The 23043-nt window shown below is 35.7% G+C and overlaps 1 protein-coding gene across 1 annotated transcript; it reads right to left on the reverse strand.

The window, feature by feature from the left end:
• Positions 1-7848: 7848 nt before the first annotated feature.
• Positions 7849-8787, reverse strand: LOC147826094 (olfactory receptor 1J21-like). Its single transcript, XM_087182890.1, has one exon. It carries the CDS (start codon positions 8785-8787, stop codon positions 7849-7851), a length of 939 nt encoding a protein of 312 aa, XP_087039016.1.
• Between the last annotated feature and the right edge of the window lie 14256 nt (positions 8788-23043).

The raw sequence follows: 23043 nt of genomic DNA on the forward strand, positions 1-23043 counted from the left end.
TATATATCTTGCCATCCACTAAACTAAAATTGAAATGGATTAAAGATCTAAATATTAAAATAGAAACTCTGAACCAGTTGGAACAGAGGTTAGGTAGAACTCTTGAAGACACTGGTGTATGAAAAGATTTTATGAACAAAACCTCAGTTGCCCATGAACTAGCACAATCAACAAATGGAATCTCTTCTTATTAACAAGCTTCTGCACATCAAGAGAAACCACCAGCAGTGTGAAGAGACAACCCACAATGTGGGAAAAAATCTTCACCTGCTTTTCCTCAGACAAAGGTCTACTATCTTGAATCTAGAAAGAACTTAAAAAGATCAGACCTCCCAAATTTAAAGATTCAATCCAAAAGTGGGCATCTGAAATGAACAGACATTTCTCAGACAAAGAAGTAGAAATAGCAAATAAATACATGAAAAAATGTTCAACATCACTGGTCATTTGAGAGATGCAAATGAATACAAAGCTGAGATTCCATCTCACTCCAGAAAGAATGGCTGCTATCATGAAATCAACCAATAACAAATGCTGGTGGGGCTGTGGGGAAAGAGGAACCCTGCTCCACTTCTGGTGGGAGTGTAGACTGGTGCAACCACTGTGGAAATCAGTATGGAGATACCTCAAAGAACTAGGACTGGAAGTCTCATTTGACCCTGCTATTCCTCTGCTGGGGATCTTCTCCAAAGAATTAAAAGAATCATACCACAGTGATATATGTGCACCCATGTTCATAGAGGCAGAGTTTGTGATAGCTAAAACTTGGAAATAGCCCAAATGCCCATCAAGTGGAGACTGGATAAAGAAAATGTGTTTTTTTATAAAATGGAGTACTACTCAGCCATAAAAAATGAGAAATTAGAGACATTTATAGCTAAGTGGATGCACATTGAGGCGATACTCTTAAGTGAAATAAATAGGACACACATATAAAAACACCACATAGTTTCTTTGGTGTGAAGAGCTGAAAGTGTAAATAAGGACTAAAATGTATAATAGGTAATGTGAAATAGGAAGAAACGGGGCAAAGGGGAAGGAAGTGGGAGGGGTAGGGGAAAAGAAAGAAGGGAATGGAATTAATATGAGAAAATGGAAAAATGGAAAGAAAGTCTTTGTAAATAGGGAGGAACGGAGGGTTTGAAGGGAGGGCTTGGCAAGGATGAAAAATAAGAACCAAGAGAGATTATGTAAAGGTACAAATTTCCAATGATGAATGTCATTTTATTGTATAGCTACAATGTACCAATGATTAGAGTGAATAATCAATAATGCAAAATAGGAAGAAAAGGTCCATAGGTGTAGTGGGAGGGGCAGGGGAAAGGAAAGAAGGGAAAGGAAAAATGATGAGAAATGGAAAAAATGGAAATAAAGTCTTTGTAAGTAGTGAGGTGTGGAGGGGGTGAAGGGTGAGTTAGGAATGGGGAAAAAATAAGAACCAAGATGCATCATGTAAAGTTACAAGTTCCCAATGAGAAATGTAAATGTGCTGTATACCTAAAATGTACCAATAAAACAATTTGAGAAAAAAATTAAAAATAATGGCAAAATAAAAAAAAAAAAAGAGTATCACAACCCCATACCTGGATATGTAATTTTTTTGGTTTAGCTCTCAGCTGATGTTGTTATGCCTCAGGGTATTGTTGGTGTTAGCATCCCTGCAGGCAAACAAGGGAGGGGTCAGTCTTCCACCCCCTCTCCTGTCCCTGGGAGAGGTCAACATGGCCTTGGTATCTGTGGCTGATCGCATAACCAGGTCTCCCATACCTAACTTAAATTATAATCACAGAGATAGATGGGCCCACTTGATATTTTCATTAGAAATGCATGGTTGTAATTTGCCTTTCTGCCTATATGGGACCTTGGAATGGCTTTGAGACTAGGTTTAATGTGGTTTAAACTCCCAGTTATGGTATAACTACACTTTACTCTTTATTTAAATATACTGTGGTAGTTGTCTGTATTCTTGGGCAGCCTTGAGAATGGTCTTTAAGGCCATGTCAAGCTGATTTAAACCCCAAAGCTTGGTATATCTAATCCTTACTGTTGGTTAAAAATGCAGAGTGGCAGTCACCTCTTTTCCTGGGAAGGGCTTTGAATAGGCCTGAGGCAGGTCTTTATGGCTGGCTCTCTAGAGATTCAAGCCAGGTACAACTTCAGGTCAGCTTTTGGTGTGGATTAGCTGTTAGTGCCTCTGGTCAGGTACCTCTGCTGGCAGCTAACAATAAGATCTATGTGCTGGTTGCTGTGAGCTCTGCCTCTTTGTTTTCTTTCTACCTTCTACCTGTGATCTAGCCATGCCTTTTACCCCTACATTACCCATGAGGTGTGACCAGAATGGTTTTCCTGGGAAGTGTCTTAAAATGCTAGGGAATCTTGTTTTCTTTTCCCTGTTTAGAAACTATTGGTCGGTGGGAACCTCTCCATAAGGCACTATGTCAACTTGAAGGAGGAAAAGGGGTAATCGTAAAAATGAAATTATTTCTCATATACTTCTAGTGTGGTATTTGTTTACTTTGATCAGTCATGGTGTGATTCTGCCTTATTCCCAAGCTTTTAGGGTTTTCACTAAGGTATTTTTGTCTGAAAATAGTTGTTTTCTTTTGCTTAAATTCTTTTATTGGTACATTTTAGGTATACAATACATTTACATTTATCATTGAGTGGTTGTACCTGTACATGATGTACATTGGTTCTTATTTTTTCCCCATTACCTGTGCGCCCTTCACCCTTCCACACTTCCCTATTTACATAGTCTTTGTTTCCATTATTTTTTCTTTTCTCATAATTTTTCCTTTCCTTTCCTTCCTTTCCCCATCTCCTCCCACCACCCCTACCCTTTTGGACCTTTTCCTATTTCAAAGTATCAATTATTAATTATTAATCCTTTTAATACTTATTTACACTAGGATAGTTTTTGACTGAAGTTTGTAGTAGGTAATGAAACCTAGGACCTGCTATTCTGCTGTCTTGCCAACATATTCTTTTCCCCTTTGCTCCTTTCCTTCTATTACTCAAATTGTTCAGATTTTAGACAAGTTTCTATAAGGCCAGAAATTGTTGCCTCTCTGCTCATTTCTAATTGCCATCATATTTCTGTCTGTTCCTCAGTTGAATCATTTCTTCTTATTTTTAAAGGTCACTTACTTTTTATTTCTGAAATCTCCAATCTGCCATTGAGATTATCTAGCTATTTTTTCCTTTTAAATATGCTATGGTAATGAACAAATCCAACTATTACTAGTTTAGGCTAATACAACGATTATTAGATTTATTGGATTCATATTGCAATATATATGCAAATATATGCAATTATGTATACTCATACACACATATACATGCATGTAAATATAACAAAGCTTCTAAGAACATTTTCATACATGACATTTTTTCAACACAAGCCCTCAGTCAGTTATATATCTAGGAGTGGAAATGCTAAGTTATAAAGTACAGATTATTTAGCTTTTGCCATCTTCTACATATTAAAACTTATTATTAATTCTTAGCTATTAAGAAAATAGATTAAAAAAAGAAAATAGATAATAGTACATAGATTAAAATTAGAAGTAGACTGACTATTTTGATCATATGGATAGACATCTAGGAACAGCTTACATATGTTAAGAATCAAATCAATGATGCAGTTGGGATTGAGCGAACAGGAAAAAGAATGAAATATCAAATGCTATTCTTAAATAGTTGATTATTAATATGAAAAGACATTGCTACTCATAGTTCAATAAAATAATTCCATATGCTTAAAGGACTTTCAAGGACTAAAGGAAAAGATTTAATTTTTTACATGAAAATATGCATACTATCATTAGGTACATAGGACAAAGGAGTTATTTTTACTTTTTAAAAATTCAGTCATATTTGGCTTAAATAATATTGAAATATGCATAATTTAATAGCTAACTCCACTACAAAATTCTATCAGGTGATAGAAATCTCCAACAACTGAGTCCTGTTGAATTGTTGTCAAAACATATGAATGATGTCCTACTGTTCTAACTCCTGATGATATTTAGCTCAGTTTCTCATCACACAGTATGAATTAGGCCAGGAGTGAAAGAGTTAAAGAGATTGTACTACAATGATACATGCATACTCATGTTTATAGCAGTGCAATTCACAATAATTAAATCATCAATCAACAGATAAATTGATAAAGAAAATGTGGTATATGTACACAATGGAGCATTATTCAACCATAAAGAAGATAAACTTGAGTCATTTGTAGGAAACTTGATGAATCTTGAGACCATAGTATTAAGTGAAATAAATCAGATACAGAAAGTTAAATATTGCAGTTTCTCTTATATAAGAAACTCCAAATATAAATAATTTGAAGAGCAAAATAAAGGAAACATGGTATGAAACACAGATAGACTTTTTAGAGAAGGAAAAGAGGATCAAGGGGCGAGGGGGGCTGAGTAGGGGGAGGGGATTAAATTATTAAGATTTTATATATGTCGTATATATATATATAACACATTCTCCAAAACAAATGTAATTATTGTGTATCACAAACATATACAATAAAAATTTATGAAGAAATTAAGTCAGGGAAATGGGTTTCATTCTAGGGAGTAAGACTTTTATTTTCCAGTCACAGACTTCTCTCTGACTCTGGACAATGTCCTCACACATAAGTTGTCAGTCTTAAAATGTTTCTCTGTGTGTGCCTGTGTTTAATTGGTGTTAATACCTCCGAGTTTTGAAAGGCTTTACTCTATGACGCTACTGTTCCACATGGACCTTGCTATGCTTATATTTTTGAAGCAATTCTATCCTTTAAGCAAGATTACAGCGTGAATTGTGAATTGTGCTGGAGGTGTTTTCACTGAGGTCTTCCTACTCTTTATGCAAATGCAAGATGATCCCCTGCAAGAAATATGAATCTACCCTGACTGCACTTTTCCTGATATGTAATCTCTTTCTCATTGTCTATAAATCAGAATGTTATCGTTCTCAAAAAAAAGAGAATGATTATCGTTCTCAAGTTGACTTCATCAAAGAATCACCTAAATCATAATAATAAATGTATCATAATAATCATAGTAAATGTATTAGTAACAATAAGCCAAGTAAAACTAAGGCATTGGTACATCAGAGAGTGAGTGTTTCAGGGGGTAATGGCCACAAATAATGGAAAACATTAGCAATATAAGCTATGGACAAAGGATAAATTTCCAGATTATCTGAACGCTGTCTACAATGTAATAAATATAAGATATAAGCAGGAAAAAGACATGACCATGTGTATTATGTGAATGAATAAGCAATAAGGGAATGAATAGCAATAAGGGAAATATTGGTTGATATATTGGTCTTTCTTTGTTTGCATGGTTTTGACAAATGCATAGTACCATACAGATTTAATTTCCTCCCCTAAAATCCCCTTTGCTTACCTCTTTATCCCTCCCACTCCTATACACAAATCCTTAACTACCACTAATCTTTTTATCATTTAAACAATTTTGCATTTTCTTAGTTGTTATGTAGTTAAAATCATATAACGTGTAGCTTTTTCAGACTGAAGTTTTAGTTTAACTATTTTGTGGAAAAGTTTAGCAGTGATAGCTAATTTGGATATACACATGTCTTGCAATGTAGTAATAACCATGATATATACTTTACAGAATTTATTGCATGTACACACTGGATGCATTTACAAGAATGTTGGAAGTGGAACTTCATAACAGAAACATGATAAAATAAAAAAAGTCAGTGAAAATAAAGGTGGTAATTCTGTGTATAGTCTCATAGTAGAATCTAAAACATAGATGAATTTTACAAAGACAATAGTAGGCAACAATAGCAAAATGTAGCAGAATATTGTTGTATTTCATTTAGATGCATTACAGAGCAAGTAAAATTAAAGAATCAGTACAAAGATATTAATACTTTAATGAAAAGTAAGGGAATATAGAAAATACTGAAGGTACTAAGTCCCTTCAAAATAAAAGAATATACAATTGAGGGACAAATGGAGCTTCAATAGTATTATTATTATTCTACAATTCAAGACTGGATATGGTTAAATGAATATGTGTGGAATATTATTATTTAAAATGCAATACTATATATGAACACACAGTCAAATATAGAGAAACTACATAATATATGTGCACATATATTTAAATCATATATATTTTACATGTTATTTTTGTATACTATTTCAATATTCTTGTAAGGATTAAAAGTAATATTTCTGATACAGTGGGTAAAAATATTGAAAACTATTGAAGTGATTTAGAAGCATCAAGATTTGACCTCATATGGGCCCGGGATTTAGTTCAGTGGTTTCACCACCTGCTGCGCAAGTGCAAGGACCTGAGTTAGATCCCTGGTACCAAAAAAAAAAAAAAATTGATCTCATACATATGGTAGTTTGAGTTTCACTTCCACTAAATATTCCTAGCTTAGTAGCACATAGTTACTAAATCTGTCTTAAATTAAACAAATACTATAGTTGAAAAAATAATATATACAGAAATGTTTATCACAGTAACCAACTTACAGTGATGAAATTAAGTACCTTTTCCTAAGTAGAGAAAGTTTTTCAAGAACTGAAGGCAAAATTTTACCATTTCACATGGAAACACAGGACACTACACTTATGTAGTTGGGCAGGGAAGTACCTCTTTTTCATTTTATAATAAAATACAGTTGCCCTAAACTACACTGAAGTCCTGTTTGAACTCAGTTCAGGTTGACTAGACTCCTGACATCCTGCCGGGCCATTCTTCAGCCTCATCCAAAGTAGCCGAGCCCCTTATTAGAAAGGACTCATCACCCATGATAATAGCATCCTGTGAATGGCCATCGAACATCTCCACACTCGCTGTTATGCATTCTGCACAGATGACAAGGACCTCAAGGGCTTTAACCAAATTTCTGTCGAACATTTTGGATGTCTTCATTCTGTCCAGATCAATGTCCTGACCTTTTACAGAAGGCTGTATCACATCCACATGTGAAAGGGCTCTTTTACTTGAAGAAAAACAAATTGCATGTCTAGTTACCATCACTCTAACACAAAGAAAAATTGGACCATATTTAAAAAATTGCAATCACTAAGGTGAACAGATAGGAGAGGGATGGGGAAGATTGGTGAACATATAGTGAGTTATAGTTAAGTAGGAGAAATAATTTCTGGTGTTCTACATCACAAAAGATCATTCTAGATAATGATACTTTACTATATATTACAAAAAAGTAGAATAAAAGATTCAGAAAGTTTTCACCACAAACAAGTGATAAATGTTTGAGAAATAAATATGTTTTCCTTGATTTGAACACTGTACTCTACATGTGTATGGAAACATGATAGGGTGCCCACAAATATTTAAAATTTTATGTGTAAATAAAAAATAAAAATAAAGGAAAAGGAAAACAAAAGAATAAAACTAGCATTCTTATTAAGGTTCATCACAAAAATAAATTACAAGTGTATTATAAAATTGAACAAAAAGTAGGATCAAATTTGATCAGAAAAAATGTTTTTGTTGTCTTGAGAAAGGAAAAAGCTTTTCTTAAAAAAGATTATGACCTATTCAATTAGAAAACTAAAATCTAGGGGTACAGAAATGTAAAATATTTGTAGGACAATAATATCATATGAAAAATAAAGATGTCCATCGAGCTTTGTAAAAAAACTTTCTTGAGATTCATCACACCAGCAGAAAAATTTAATAGAGACAAAACTATATCCAAGGTGAAACACAGGCCAAGAAAAGTGTTCTCCATTAAGATTATCTTAAAAAAAAAAAGCAAGCAGAGAAGGGGGCACAGGGAAGGATTGAGAATTCTTCATGTCAAGTGAATAGGAAACAATGCCCATCACACTGAAAATATTCTTTTATTGAGGATGTTTCCAAGAGCTCCTTTCATATCCCGATTTCTTAGACTATATATAAAGGGATTCAGCATGGGTGTGACCAGAGTGTACAACACAGCTACAATGACATCTTTGTCCTTAGAGTGATTGGATGAAGGGAAAAAGTAGAGCCCAATAATTGCTCCATAGTATAGAGAAACCACACAGAGGTGAGAGCCACATGTGGACAAGGCTTTGCAGATTCCCTTGATTGAGGGAGCCTTCAAGATGGTGGCCCCAATGTGGCCATAAGACACCAAAATGCACATAAATGGCAGAGTAATGATTACCACTCCTACAGTGAGGATCACCAGCTCATTGATGGTGGTGTCTGAGCTGGACAGTTTAAGTAAGGCAGAGAGATCACAGAAGAAATGTGTCAGAGAGTTGTCACCACAAAAAGAGAGATGGGCGAGGAGAAGGGTGTGTACCAGGGCACTAGCAGAGGACAAGACCCAGGACACAATCACTAGCAGGAAACAGAGGTTCTGACTCATGATGGTGGTATAGTGCAGAGGATGGCAGATGGCCACGTACCTGTCATATGCCATTGAGGTAAGAAGGAAACTGTCAAGATCACCAAACAACAAGAAAAAATATACCTGAGAAATGCACCCAGCATAAGAGATGGATTGACTCTGTGTCAGCATATTCATGAGCATCTTTGGAGCTGTGACTGATGAGAAAGAGATGTCAGTGAGAGCCAAGTGGCTGAGGAAGAAGTACATGGGGGTGTGGAGGTGGGAGTCCAGCCTGATGAGCAGGATGATGAGCAGGTTCCCCAGCACTGTGGTCAGGTACAGGACCAGGAAAAGGGCATAGTACATGCCTTGCTCTTCCTTCCTGATAGGGAGCCCCGAGAGGATGAATTCAGATACACTGCTGTGATTATCCCTCTTCATGTTCTTCTTCTACTCTCTTGCTGAAAGTTAAGAAAAAGATGGATATGTGAAAGAAAGAGAAGTCATTGTGACTATTGCATAATAAACAAATGGCTTTGATCTAGTTATTATGTACCTTTTAGCTTGGACCTTTCAAGAATTTTTACCATATGAATCAGCTAATAATAGTTTGGACAAAGGATTTCACTAATCTTTTTGAGAAACCATGAAACATCTAAATGATTATCAGATCAGACCAAGTTCCTATTTGAGGAATGTAGATGCCCAAGATGGAAATCTGAGATTGAGTCTATGTAAGGTCAGGTCATAACCAATTAATAGAAAAGCTAATAGATGACCTCTAATGGTTTGTTGACCTTTCTTAACCTTCTCCATGGCTTTGAAACAGAACTGGTAATGCTTCATTTCCAAAGTTTGGATCGATATAAGAGAATCCAATGAAATGTGCTGGATCTCCAAGATGTGAAGATCTGGACATTTAGTGGAAATATTATACATAGAAGGTAAAACAAAGGCATTAAGATCATGAGTCTATGCCAATAACATAAAATATCTAATAATATGCCTTGTATACCTCCACTGGTTCTTCTATCAAGAAAAGCATTTTCAGTCTTCCATCATCCTTTAAAGAAATTTTCATGGAATTTGGAGAAGACGTCTGTTTTTCTTCCAAATTCCCTCTATGTATTCCCTCAACTAAAAGAAAATCCTCTTATTCAAGTCCTTAAAACAGCAGTAAACATCTGATGTTTGGGTCACATCCTGGACCTGCTGAAAAAGTTGTGCCAGACTAACATAAACAAATAACTTGCTATTTTGGGTTCCTAACACAACTTTTATGCCAATGATTTTTAATTGATATTTTTGTCACACTTCTAATATTTCTTTTGTGTATCCAATCCCACCACTCGTCCTTCAGCTTGGTTAGTCTTCTGATGTAGCACCCACCAAAGAATATGAAATTCTGTCTACTAAAATATAGAACAATATTCTATATTCAGATTTATTAAATTTGAATGTCTCGTTTAGAGCTGTGGAGGTGTTTCATTAATTCACCACCATTCATTTTTAAGGATTAACTAAATTTACATTAAAGTACCAATCTTCCAACCTGATTGAAATTATTTCTAAAATTCCTACATTCTTCAGTCTACTACATAAAAAATACTGTTAATGTGACATTTCTTAACACATTCTTTTGTGTTACTTAATACCATGTTAGTAATAATCTGGTTATCACGATGAAAATGGTAATTAGAGGTGTATAGGACATGTAGGTTTTTTCTAATATTGTTTATGTAATTTTATACACACATATATAATGCTATCTATCATACACATTAGGTAAATTCTTAGAAATGGATTTGAAGGTATGTAAATTCATGGATTTGATAAATTTTCAAATTACAAGATGCCAAGGTGATGAGGAAGACAATTCTTATGAAATTTTTAAAAGAAACTCTTAATAGAAGAGCCTGTCTTATATGAAGATTATGAGAACATGCACCCTAGGGAAGTTTTTGCAGAGGCCAGGGCTCAGACATTTCAAGGATAAAGATGTTTCCAGACTATGGCTTGGGTAACATATAGGATTAGAGAATTATCAAGGACCCAGTGTATACAAGACCTTCTTTTCTATGGTAGAGAGTTTCAATTTATTCATAAAGCAATAGTAGACCCAAGAAAAGATTAAAGAGGTTAGTAAAACTTTCAAATGGCTTATTGGATAAGAGCCAGAGATCAGATTATAGCAAAGCTAGAGTATTAGGAGAATCGAAATAGGAGGTTAGCACCCAAAATCTAGGTACAAAATAATACCTATTTATACCTGGTTTGTGGCGACAGAGATTTAGGATAAAATTTGGAACAACACCTAACAGATCTTATGAGGATTAAACATAAGGAAAAGGAGATACCTTTTTCTAACTTCCTCTCAAAAGTTAATATAGGTTCAATTTGAATTAGGTTATTGTTCTTGGTTGTTTCATTTTACTCTATTGTTTCAAAATTTGGATAGATAGTTCAAGATAAATTACTGCGGTATAGGGAAGGGTAGGCTCTAAGGATCAGTAGCACAGCACACGCACACACACACACACACACACACACACATACACACACTCACAAAGACAGAAATCATACCACTGAATGTAAATGTTACATCTGGATTCACATGGCCCCTTAGATGATGAGCATACATATCTTCTGCTACAAAGCAGAATATATAAAAATAGGTGACATCTTTAAGCAGCTCAAAGTTCCATGTGACACAGAAGTTATCAATTCAGAAGAAACAAAGTTGCTATACAGATACATATTTGTTCACAGCTCCTGAGAAGTCAGTGTGATTTCTAACTTAACAAAACATAGAAAGGACCCAGGGGCAAACCCTTGTTCCCAGCTCCAAATTAGAGATGAACTTGATATAATTGCTTCACTGCCTTTGGTTCCCTTGGGAGACAAGCTACTTACTGAAACAGACATGACTACAACACAATTGCAAACTCTACAAATAAGAGTAACAGGAATTTCAGACTAGATAACTTCACATGAATTAACCACCATATTCAAAGAAGGTCAACTTCAATCTTAATCAGGAAAAGATATAAAACCTCAATAAAGCATCACTGCCTATTAGGAGATTGGAACACTCATTTTTCAGGATGCTGTCTGAGGGCAATTGTGTCTGTCAAGCACAAGTATTAATCACTTTTTACTACTGAAACAATGTGATATATGATTTACCACTGAAAATATACATTGCTATAGACCTACATTCCAGTATGAGATTCATACCCCAAAGATATCTTGCACATTTGTAGCTGGAGACAGATACGAATGTTCAAAGTAACATTGTTCATAACAGCAAAAATAATTAGGAAAATTTTAATCAATAAGTTGTGATATTTTTACATAAGAATATATGTAGAAGAATTCTATGCCATATAATAGACAAAGAATAAATAATGGAAGAAGAAAAGCAAGACTCCAATAAAAAAACAAACTTCAGAAACAAAACCTTACTTGAATATTTGTGTCCCCCCTCCACCAATAAATTTATATGCTTAAGCCCTAATCATCCATCTGCGTGGCTGTATTTGTAGATATGACCTCTAATGAACTAAGTAAAGTCAAAGGAGACAGATAAAAAAGATAGAGCCTGATCCGATAAAATTAATGAAGAATATACACTGAGTTCTCTCTCTCTCCTTCCCCTCTCTTTTTCTCTATCTTTTCTCTGCTCTTCTGTCCCTTCTCCTCTTTTTCTCTTCTTTCTCCTCTCCTCTTCCTTCCTTCTTCTCCTTCTATTCCTCCCTTTCCTCCCCCCTCTCCCTCCCCTCAGAGGGAAGGAATATAAGAAGGAATACAAGAGGGAATATAAGAAGAAGGAAGGTGTGTTGAGAACAGGCAAGAAGAGAAACCCCTCAACAAGTAACCAAATAGTTGGAACCTTCATTATACATGTAAGTATATATTTTAAACATATATATATATATATATATATATATATATATATATACACACACACACACACAAACTACAGTACAAAAATCAATGAAGTCATAGGCAAAATTCAGTTTAGTGTTTTACTCCTGAAAGGATACAGGAGGTAGTATGCGGTAAAGACTAGATTCAAATAATGCTTTTAAAAATATATCTGTTAATGGAACTTTAGCATACATAGACAGAAATTAGTATACATGAAATGTGTAACATGAATGGCAACAAAAGATACAGACCTATGTAACAATCAGTGAGATAAAGAAGCCTCCATAATGCCTTTCCTAGTCACTTTCTATGAATGTAAATCTTGTTATTCTATTATCATAATTACTCTCAATTGTTTTTCACCTAATGAAGATGAAAGAGAATTAAAGTCTGTATTATTTTCATTTTTAGAATTATGCTATATAATTAAATGGAGCAATATGCCCAAGCTATTGAACCAGCAAGTCAATTTTCGCTGATACATGTCAATGCAAAAGCATTAACATCACTCCAGAGACCTGCCTAGTTCCATTCTGAAACAGTATCACCCAGAAGCAGACACTAATCTTTTGGAGGAAGTTGATTTTTCTTTTTTAAAATAATGTTTATGGTGCATGCTTACAGTATATAATGTTATTCATCTTAGGGAGTAGGTACATGTACTTTACAAATCTTGATTCTTTTTATTCCCTTACCCTTATACTCCCTCATCTGTTTCTCTGCCACTGGATCCACTTTCCCTATTTTCTTTTTTTCCTTTCACAATTTATTAGTGTAGTTCTGGAGGTGGCACTAGTCTGGCATTGGAGCTGGAACTTGCTCTAGCTTCATAGCTAGTGTTAGACCTGGTGCTGGGACTGGGCATGGTTTGAAACTTGGTAATAGCTCCAATTTGACCCTATAGCAAAGCTGGCAATACTAGAACTGGATATCGATGATTCAACATGGCTGGACAGAAGAGAAGCCATGTTTGAGTTACTGAGAGAAAATCAACTGAAAACACAGATAATTGGAAGAAAGGAAGGAACATACATCCTGATGCCAAAATCAATCTGAAATAAGAGATTGTAGATCAAACAAAACATAGGCATAGGATTTCATAAAACAGTGTACCAGCCTGCAGTCCTGCCAGTGGGGCTGCCGCCTGCACACTGAGCAAGAATTGCCATTCTGGGAAGTCTCCAAGAAACTTATGGACTGCAAAAGCAAAAGTGGATCTAACTGAAGCCACACAGGATAGATTTGGGCCCCTTGCCTCTTTTGCTTTCCTCCACAAAGGGGATGCTTCAGCCTGGGAGGAAATTTTGCCAGAACATACAGGGGCAAGTGACCAGGAAACTGCTCTCTCCTCAAAGGACAGGATGCTAGTTTATTTTCCTGTCATGAGCCCTAGAGGCTAACTGGAACTCCTAGTGACAATAGCCCGAGGAAGACAGTGAGAGGACAGAGATGCATGGGCTTTAAACAACCTTGGGAGGTCAGCACTCAAATCTGCTGGAGAAGAGATTGAAGGGGAACTGAGCAGTCTTGGGGTGTGTCCATTGCAGCTGCAATCCCTCCCCCCGCCCCGTGTGACCGGATAGAGTCATGCCAGTGCAGGTGGCACAGAGGAGGCTGTGCAAAGACTGGGAGGAGCCAACTGTACACAGGATTGGAAGCAGCCCTGGGCTGTCCCTGCCTGAGAGGACCACAACAACTGGGAGACCAGACAGAAACAATGAAAGTAAGGAAACATAGAGGTGCCAAAGGACACAAAGAAACTTCCTGGCCAAAGACTGGACCCAGCCTCCATATCCGGAGGCCAAGTTAACCCCTGTACCTAGCACTAATCCTACAGCAGACTTGTCAGGGTTGCACAGCACAGTTTTGGGGCACTGCTTGCCTTTGACACTACCACAGAACAATGGAGACAGGAGGAATATTTTTGTTGCTATTGTTTTTCTTCGTTTCATTTGCCTTTTTCTGTCTTGTTGGGTTTCTTTGTTGTTGTTGTTGTTTAGGTTTTTATCTTTTTTTGGTTCTTTTCATTTTCTTTCTCTCTTTCCTCAACTTTCTCTCTTGATTTTATGATATTTTCATGTGAGTGAACATTATCTCTTGTCTATCTGCTTCTGTTCAATATTCTTTTGCCTTCTCCATCATTCTTTCTTTCCTGCCCTCTTCTCTAGTTTCCCAAAGCTTGAGTGAACATCCTTTGCCTTCCCGCCTTACTTCTAGTATAATTCTCTCTGTTTATCTCTCTGCTCTGTCCCCTTTCACTCAATTTAATTCCCCCCATAGGGCATAATCACTCAATTAAGGGGAATCTCAGCATTCAAGTTCCTGGTTTATTTTGGATTTTGTTATATCTTGCTCCTATGGCTAATGGTACCAAATTAATGTCGTTACAGTTTGTCAGCTTCTAGGCTGTCCTTGTTGCTATCGTTATTGCTATTGTACTACTTTAGCCAGGATGTCATACCTGTTGTAATCATTGTTCTCACTTATATGACAACACAGCAATTTTCTGGGGCCATAAATATCACCGTAGCCCAGTACAAAAGGCCTTGGTGCTGAGCCAAATAGCAACTTCTTGTCCTCAATAGATTGGGAAGGTAGGCTCTTGCGATGGACACAAAGATGAAGAATCACCTACACCCAAAAGACATCTCTGAGGAGTAGATATTTATAGGGACTCCTTGACACTAGTGATAAAGCTATCTGCCATAAGAAATGTACAAGCTGCGACACAGAAAACAAAATAAAATAGAAAATGACAAGATGCAGAAGCAAAATGCTACCCTAGGCCTCGAGCCCACTCAGGGACAATGAGGTAGAGGAAATGAGAAGCCACCCACCAGAATTTTCTGAAATAATAATAGTGGCAGTGAAAACACAGATGCATAAGGCCATAAAGGAAAAAATCTCTCAGGTAAAAAAAAGATGATCAAAAAAAAGGACATGCTCAGTGAATCTAGAGTAGACACAGATAAAACAAAAGAGGAGCTTAAGAAAATTATGGATAATGAAGGAAATGAATAAAATGGAAACAAAGTCTTTGTAAATAGGAAGGGGTGAAGGGGTTGAAGGGAGGTCAGGGGAATGGGGAAAAGTAAGAATCAAGCTATATTATGTAAAGGTACAAATCTCCAATGATGAATGTCATTATATTTTATACCAAAAATGGACCAATAAAATTAATTTTGAAAAGAAAGAAAATGATGGAAACCATGAATGCTGAAATAGGAAAGTAACGGAATCCATGAAACATAGTCAAACAGATATCCAGGAGATTAAAAATTCCATTGAAAGTATATGCAACAGATTAAATGAAGGTGACAACAGAACATCAGATCTAGAAGACTGGATTGTGGTTAGTGACCACAAAAAGAAAGATTTCTTAAAAATAGCAAGGGACCATGAAAAATCAATCCAACAGCTGCAAGATGATGTAAAGAAGAGCAACATAAGATTGATTGGAGTCACTGAGAAAGCAAGGGACAGTGTAAACTCTGTAAAACATCTGCACAGAAGTAATGGCAGAAAACTCCAAACATGGGAAAAAATTGAAATGCAAAGAAGTAAGACATACAAAATTTCAAGTAGCCATGACTTAAATACATCTACACCAAGGCATATAATAATCCAATTTCCAAAATTTAGGCCAGGAATAGAATAGTCAAAGCTGTTAGAGAAAAGAAATAAGACAGCTACAATGGAGAGCCCATCAGAATCACAGCAGACTTCTCAATGAAAACCCTTAAGGCAAGGAGGGAGAGCTTGGAGTGAAGTATTTCAGGCCATGAAAGAAAACAACCTTCAACCCAGATCGATATACTCTGCAAAACTATCTTTCAAAATCAATGGAGAGATAAGATACTTCCATGACAAAGAACAGCTGAAGAAATTCATGACCACAAAACCAGCTCTACAGAATGCTCTGAAGGATATTTTAGAAAGAGATAAAGAAGACCACAATTCCAAGAACACTAATAGAAAGAAGCCACCAGGCAGGGCAAGCAATTAAACAGAAGAGAAAGACAGGGAATCAGCAACAGGAAAACAATACTACAAGGATAAGCCAATAAATATCAGTTATAGTCATCAATGTAAATGGTCTCAATTCACCAATCAAAAGAAACAGACTGGCAGAATAGAAGAAAAAACAAGATCCACAATATATTGCATACAAGAAACACACAACTCAAAAAGAAAGTCATAGACTGACAGTCCAAGGATGGAAAAAAGGTACCAGAAAAAAAGCAAGGGTAGCTACTCTATTTGCAGATAATATGAACTTCAGGCCAAGACTGATCAAAAGAGACAAGGAAGGTCACAACTTACTTGTTAAAGGAAAACTCCAAGAAGAGATAACAGCCATAAATATATATGCACCAAATACTGGTGTACCCAACTATGTAAATCAAATATTAACAGACATGAAAAATCTACTAAGCAGTGACACAGTTGTGATGAGAAACCGTAATACACCACTGTCACAGACAATTCAACTAGACAAAAAATCAACAAAGGAATGTAAGAACTGAACCAAACCTGTGAAGAAATGATCTTAGTAGATGTCTACAGAGTGTTCCAATCCATATCAGAATGCATTCTTCTCTGCTCCACATGGGATAGTCTACAAAACAGTCCACATACTAGCCTGTAGAATATGCTTAAGTAAATGTAAAGGAACTGAAATTATCCCATACATAGTATCTGACCATAGTGCAGTGAAATTATAAATCAATGGCAAAAGAAACTCCAAACACTGCATAAACACTTGGAAGTTAACACCCTCATGAACAACCAATAGGTCACAGGAAATTAAAGAAGAAATTAAAGAGTATCTACAATTATATGCTAATGCTGATACAACATACAAGAACCTATGGGACACAATGAAAGTTGTCCTAAGTGGGAAATTTATAGTGATGAATTTTCACATCAGAAAAACAGAACAAGCTCAAATAACCTAATTTTGAACCTCAAACATCTAGAAAAAGAAAAAGTCAAGGGTAAGCTCATGTGAGGGTGGAAATTATAAAGATCAGAGCAGAAATGAATGCAATTGAGAGTAAGATAACAATACAAAGGATAAATGAATTGAGGAGTTGGTTCTTTGAAAGATTAAATAAAACTGGTAAACCCTTAGACAATCTTATCAGAAAAAGGAGAGAAAAAACTCAAATTCATGCAATTAGGAATGAAAAGAGTGAAATCACAATGGATTCTATGGAAATCCAGAAGATCATCAATACTTACTTTGAGAGCCTGTGCTGTGATAATACGGAAAACACAGAAGAAAGGGACAGATTCCTAGATACATATGAATAACCAAAGCTGAATCAAGAAGATATAAAAATTCTAAATAACTCAATATCAGTCAATGAAATTAAAAATGTTATTAAAAACTTACCAACAAAAAAGCCCAGGTCCTGATGAATTCACTGCTGAATTCTAAGAAATTTAGGTAAGATCTAATGCCACTACTCTTCAAACTTTTTAATGAAATTGAAAGGTAAGCAATACTTCCAAAATCATTCCTGGAAGCAAGTATTACCGATACCCCAACCAGAGCAAGACCCAACCAAAAAAGAACTACAGGCCAATCTCCATAATGAACATAGATGCAAAAATCCTCAATAAGATACTGATGGACATAGTGCAGCAAGTCCTCAAGAGGATTATACACCATGACCAAGTAGAATTTATCCCAGGGATGCAGGGATGGTTCAACATATGCAAATCAATTAATGCAGTACACTACATCAACAGAGCCAAGGACAAAAATCATATGATCATCTCAATAGATGCAGGAAAAGCCTTTGACAATATCCAACACTGATTCAAGATAAAAACCCTATAGATGGAGGAGATAGTATTGAAAAGAGGCAGAGAGACAGAGAGGACAGAGAGAAGAGCAGCAGAGTCTGAGGGCTGGTATTTCCTTCCACCATATGGCAACTCTACTGGATGTGTGGCTCCTGTGTTCCTTTTGGCCATCTAGAAGCTAGCCTCACCTCTCTACCTTATGCTCCCTGGTTGCCCTGATACTAGTAAGCCTAGTTACTGAGCTTTGGCTGCCAAAATCCTCCACTAGAAGGGAGCTTGGAGAAACAGTTGACCAAATTGTCCATTCTTCAAAGTTCAACACAATTATCTGTCTCCTCTCATTTCCTCTCCACTGGAGCATAATGTCTACAAGAACTTTGGAAAGATATGTCTGGTGTGTTCATTGTGCTATACTCACACACTGCTGGACACTCCATGAATATTGGAGGGATTAAGCAACAAATGTAGTCTGCTCTTGTGCTAAGCATTCATGAAGAATGAATGACACCTTAACTTACAGCTTATGGTCAACATATTATCTTATTCTCTGGATGCCATGAGTATTCTCATCTTCCCATTGAAACTTTCACACAGGGGTTAGGCATGACATACTCCAGCCTGACTTGCAGATGGACACAGAGAACTGAAGTTCCAGACAGGTTTGAGAGGAGCTTGCTTATGACTTCTGCTGGAGTTTGGGTGAAATAGGAAAATGCCACACCATTGAGGTCAGCCAGACTTGGAGTTTATACAAATTGTTTCTCTTGTATTTATTTCTGGGCCTTCTAATCTATATCACTGGTCTCTGGGTCTGCTTTCACAAGCAGCATTCTGTTGTAGTTACCACAGCTTTGTTTTTTATGATTTGAAGTTAGGTATTGCAGTTTCCAGCTTTGTTCTTTTAACTCAAAATTATATTGGCTATTATGATTATTTTGGGGATCCAAGAATTTTTTTGATGCATTCTTTCTATTTCTGTGAAGAATCACTGGCATATTGATAAAAACTTCATTAGCTCTGTAGATCATTTTGGGTAGTATGGATACTTTAACAATATCAGTCTTTCCAATGCATGAATGTGGATATCTTTCTATTTTTTAGTGTCTTTGTCAATTTTTTTCAGCAGTTATTTGTACTTTTCATTTGTAGAAATCATTTGCTTCCATTAAACTCATTATTGTACTTTTTGTGACTAATGTGAATGGGATAACCTTCTTGGTTTCCTTCTTAGGAATTTTCCTATTAGTGTATAAAAAGATATTGATATTTGTTTATTGATTTTTTTATCATACAACTATACTGTTATTTTTTTACATCCTCATATTTTTATGGAGTGTGTGGTTTCTTATAGGTACAAAAGCATGTTGTCTACAAAGTTTTAATTTTGCTTCCTTTCCTATTTCAATCTACTATATTAGTTTTTCTTGTCATTGTTTTTGTTAAGACTTCTATTACTATATTGAATAAAAGGAGTAAAGTAGATACACTTTTATTCCTCCCGATTTTGGAGAAAATAATTTAAATTTTTCCCACTTAACATCAGAGGTGGGTGGTGGATTTGTCACGTATAGCCCTAGTAATGTTGAAGTACATTGTTTTTTATCTAATTTTAGGATAATTAATAGATGTCATATTTTAATATTTTATCTGCATCTATTTAGAACATCATATGGTTTTTATATTTTATTCTTTTGAAATGATGTACTATGTTTATGATTTGCATATTTTGATCCATTTTTACATCCCTTAAAGTGGGCTAAGTCCTACTTGCCCATGGTCTACAATCTTTAAGAATGTGCTGTTAGGTTTGATTTGCTAGGATTTTGTTGAGAATTTTGCAACTAGGTTATTGGTCTGCATATTTGTTTTTTGTTCTGCCACTGACTGATTTGATATCAGGCTGATGCTGGCTTCATAGCATGAATTTAGAAAGGTCCCTTCCTTACACACATTGGAAAAGTTTGAGACCTGATATTAGTTCTTTTTTTTGCATTAAGTTTATTGGTACATTTTATGTATACAGTACAGTTACATTCATCATTGGGAACTTATACCTTTACATGATGTATCTTGGTTCTTATTTTTTCCCCTTTCCCTGCCCTCCCTTCACACCCTCCACCCTTCTTCATTAACAAAGGCACTGTCTCCATTTTTTTTCTCATTTTTTCCCCTTTCTTTCCTTTCCCCTACCCCTGCCACTTCCCCTACTCCTTTAGAACTTTTCTTCCTAGTATACAATATCAATTAGACACTTTGATCCTTATTTACACTTTTAGTTTTTCACACCAGAGAAACTATTCAATATTTACACATGTGTGTCCTATTGATTTCACTTAAGAGTTTGGCCTCAATGTGCATCCACTTAGCTAAAAATGTCTCTAGTTTCTCATTCTTTATGGCTGAGTAGTAGTACATTTTATAAAAAAGCAAGATCTTTTTTTTTTGGTACCAGATTGAACTCAGGAACTTCCACTTGCGAGTCAGGAAGGAGAACCACTGAGCTAAATCCCTGGCCCACCACATCTTCTTTATCCAGTTTCCAGTTGATGGGCACTTGGGCTGTTTCCGAGTTTAGCTATTACAAACTGTGCTGCTATAAACATAGGTGGACATATATCACTGTGGTATGAGCCTTTTAATTCTTTTAGGAAGATAACCAGCAAGGGAATAAAGGGACCTCTAATCCTAGTTGTTTGTGGTACCTCCATATTGATTTCCACAGTCGTTGCAACAGTCTGCACTCCCACCAACAATGAAGAAGTTCCTTTCTCCCCACAACCCCGCCAACATTTGTTATTGGTTGATTTCTTGATAGCAGCCATTCTTTTTGGGGTGAGTTGGAATCTTAGTTTTGTTTTCATCTTCAACTCTTGAATGACCAGTGATGTTGAACATTTTCTCATATGTTTATTTGATACTTTTACTTCTTTGTCTGAGAAATGTCTGTTCATTTCAGTTGCCCATTTTTGAATTGGGTATTTATATTTGGGGGAGGTCTGATTTTTTTGAGTTCTTCATATGTTCTAGATAGTAGACCATTTTCTGAGGAAAAGCTGGTAAAATTTTTTCCCCACGTTTTAGGTTGTCTCTTAGCTCTGTTGGTGGTTTCTCTTGCAGTACAGAAGCTTTTTAAAAAGATGAGATCCCAGTTGTTGATTCTTTGTGCCAGTTGCCGTGCTACTGAGGATTTGTTCATGAAGTCTTTTCCTATGGCAATGTCTTCAAGAGTTCTACCTAACTTATCTTTCAGCAAGTTTAGTGTTTCTGTTTTAATATTCAGACCTTTAATCCACTTGGATTTTAGTTTAGTGCATGGTAAAAGATAGGGGTTTAGTTTTAATCTTTGGCAGGTTGAAATTCAGTTTTTCCAACACCATTTATTAGTTAGGGTGGTTGACTCCTTTGTCAAAGATTAGGTGGGTGAGTATGTCTGGAGTTGTTTCTGCATGTTCTGCTCTATTCATCTGATCCTCGGGTCTGTTTCTTTGCCAGTACCATGCTGCTTTTATCACAGTGGCTTTCTACTGTTTCAAGTTGGGGATTGTGATACCCCCTGCCATGTCTCTGTTGCTGAGAATTGTTTTTGCTATTCTAGGTCTCTTCTTGTTCCAAATGAATTTTGGATTGCTTTATCTAGTTCTGTGAAATATATTGTTGAGATTTCAATAGGGATTGCATTGAATCTATATAGCAGTTTTGGAAGTATGGCCATTTTCCCTATATTGGTTTTTACTGCCCAGGAGAAAGGGATGTCTTACCATTTTCTGATATCCTGTTTGATCTCCTTTTTCAGAGTGGTATAGTTTTCAGAGTAGAGGTGCTTGTTTTCTTTTGTTAGGTTGATTCCTAGTTATTTCAATACTTTGGATGCTATTGTGAAAGGAATTTTTGCCCCATTTCTCTCCGTGAGTCTGTTGTTTGTGTACAGGAAAGCTATTGATTTTTATGTGTTGACCTTGTATCCAGCTACTCTGCTGAATTTGGTTATTAATTCTAGAAGACTGTTGGTGGAGTTCTTGGGGTCTTGTATATAGAATATCATGTCATCTGCAAACAATGACAATTTAACTTCTTCATTTCCTCTCATTATTTCTTCTATTTCTTTCACTTCTCTAATTGCTATGGGTAATATTTCCAAAACTATATTGAACAGGAGTGGTGTTAGGATTGATTTGTTCTTGATCCTCTAGTTCCTGAGTTCTTGCATTCAACTATTTATTTGAAATATTTATATTTTTTATTTAAGCACTTTTTGCTGGAAACTTTCTTTTGCTATAGAGCATGGATTTTGGAAGGTGCTGCTTTCATTTTTATTTGTTTCAAGTTTCCCTTTTGATTTCTTCATTAATCCATTAGTCAGTGAAGGGCATTGTTTAACTGCCATACATTTTTATAATTTCTAAGTTTGTCTTTTTGCTAATTTCTAATTTTATTCCACTGTGATCAAAGAATATACATGCTCAGGGCCAGGGATTTAGCTCAGTGTCACCACATCTGCCTCACAAGCACAAGGTCTTGAGTTCCATGCCCAGTACAAAATCAACAAGAAAAAAACAAAACAAAACTTCAAGTACTTTATTATTAATATGAGTAATAATTAAAATGAAGTTCTATTTCATACTAAATCATACTAACTCCATACATTTCAAAGATTTTAACTACTAAAGACACAATTTTAAAATCTTACAAAATAGTATAGCACACTATCATCAGATACAGAAGACAAAGGAGTCCTTTTGAAATTGTTTCAGATATATTTGGTTAAACCATGGCAAAAACATGATTTATTTGTTAATGCCAGCACAAAATTCTATCAGAGAATGAAAATCTTCAAGTTCTGTTATTACTGGGTCCTCTTGAATTGTGATCAAAACATATACTATTGATATTCTATGATCTAACTTTTATTAACATATAGTTCATTTTTTTGTGACACACTACTAATTAAGTCCA

This window comes from Heterocephalus glaber, unplaced genomic scaffold, assembly GCF_053883595.1.
Source record: "Heterocephalus glaber isolate CG9 unplaced genomic scaffold, H.glaber_assembly_v1.0 deba00001479, whole genome shotgun sequence".
NCBI lineage: Eukaryota > Metazoa > Chordata > Mammalia > Rodentia > Bathyergidae > Heterocephalus > Heterocephalus glaber.

Bases quoted from the DNA above. Each gene is read 5' to 3' on its own strand.
- LOC147826094 (XM_087182890.1), bottom strand. From the start codon at position 8,787: ATGAAGAGGGATAATCACAGCAGTGTATCTGAATTCATCCTCTCGGGG.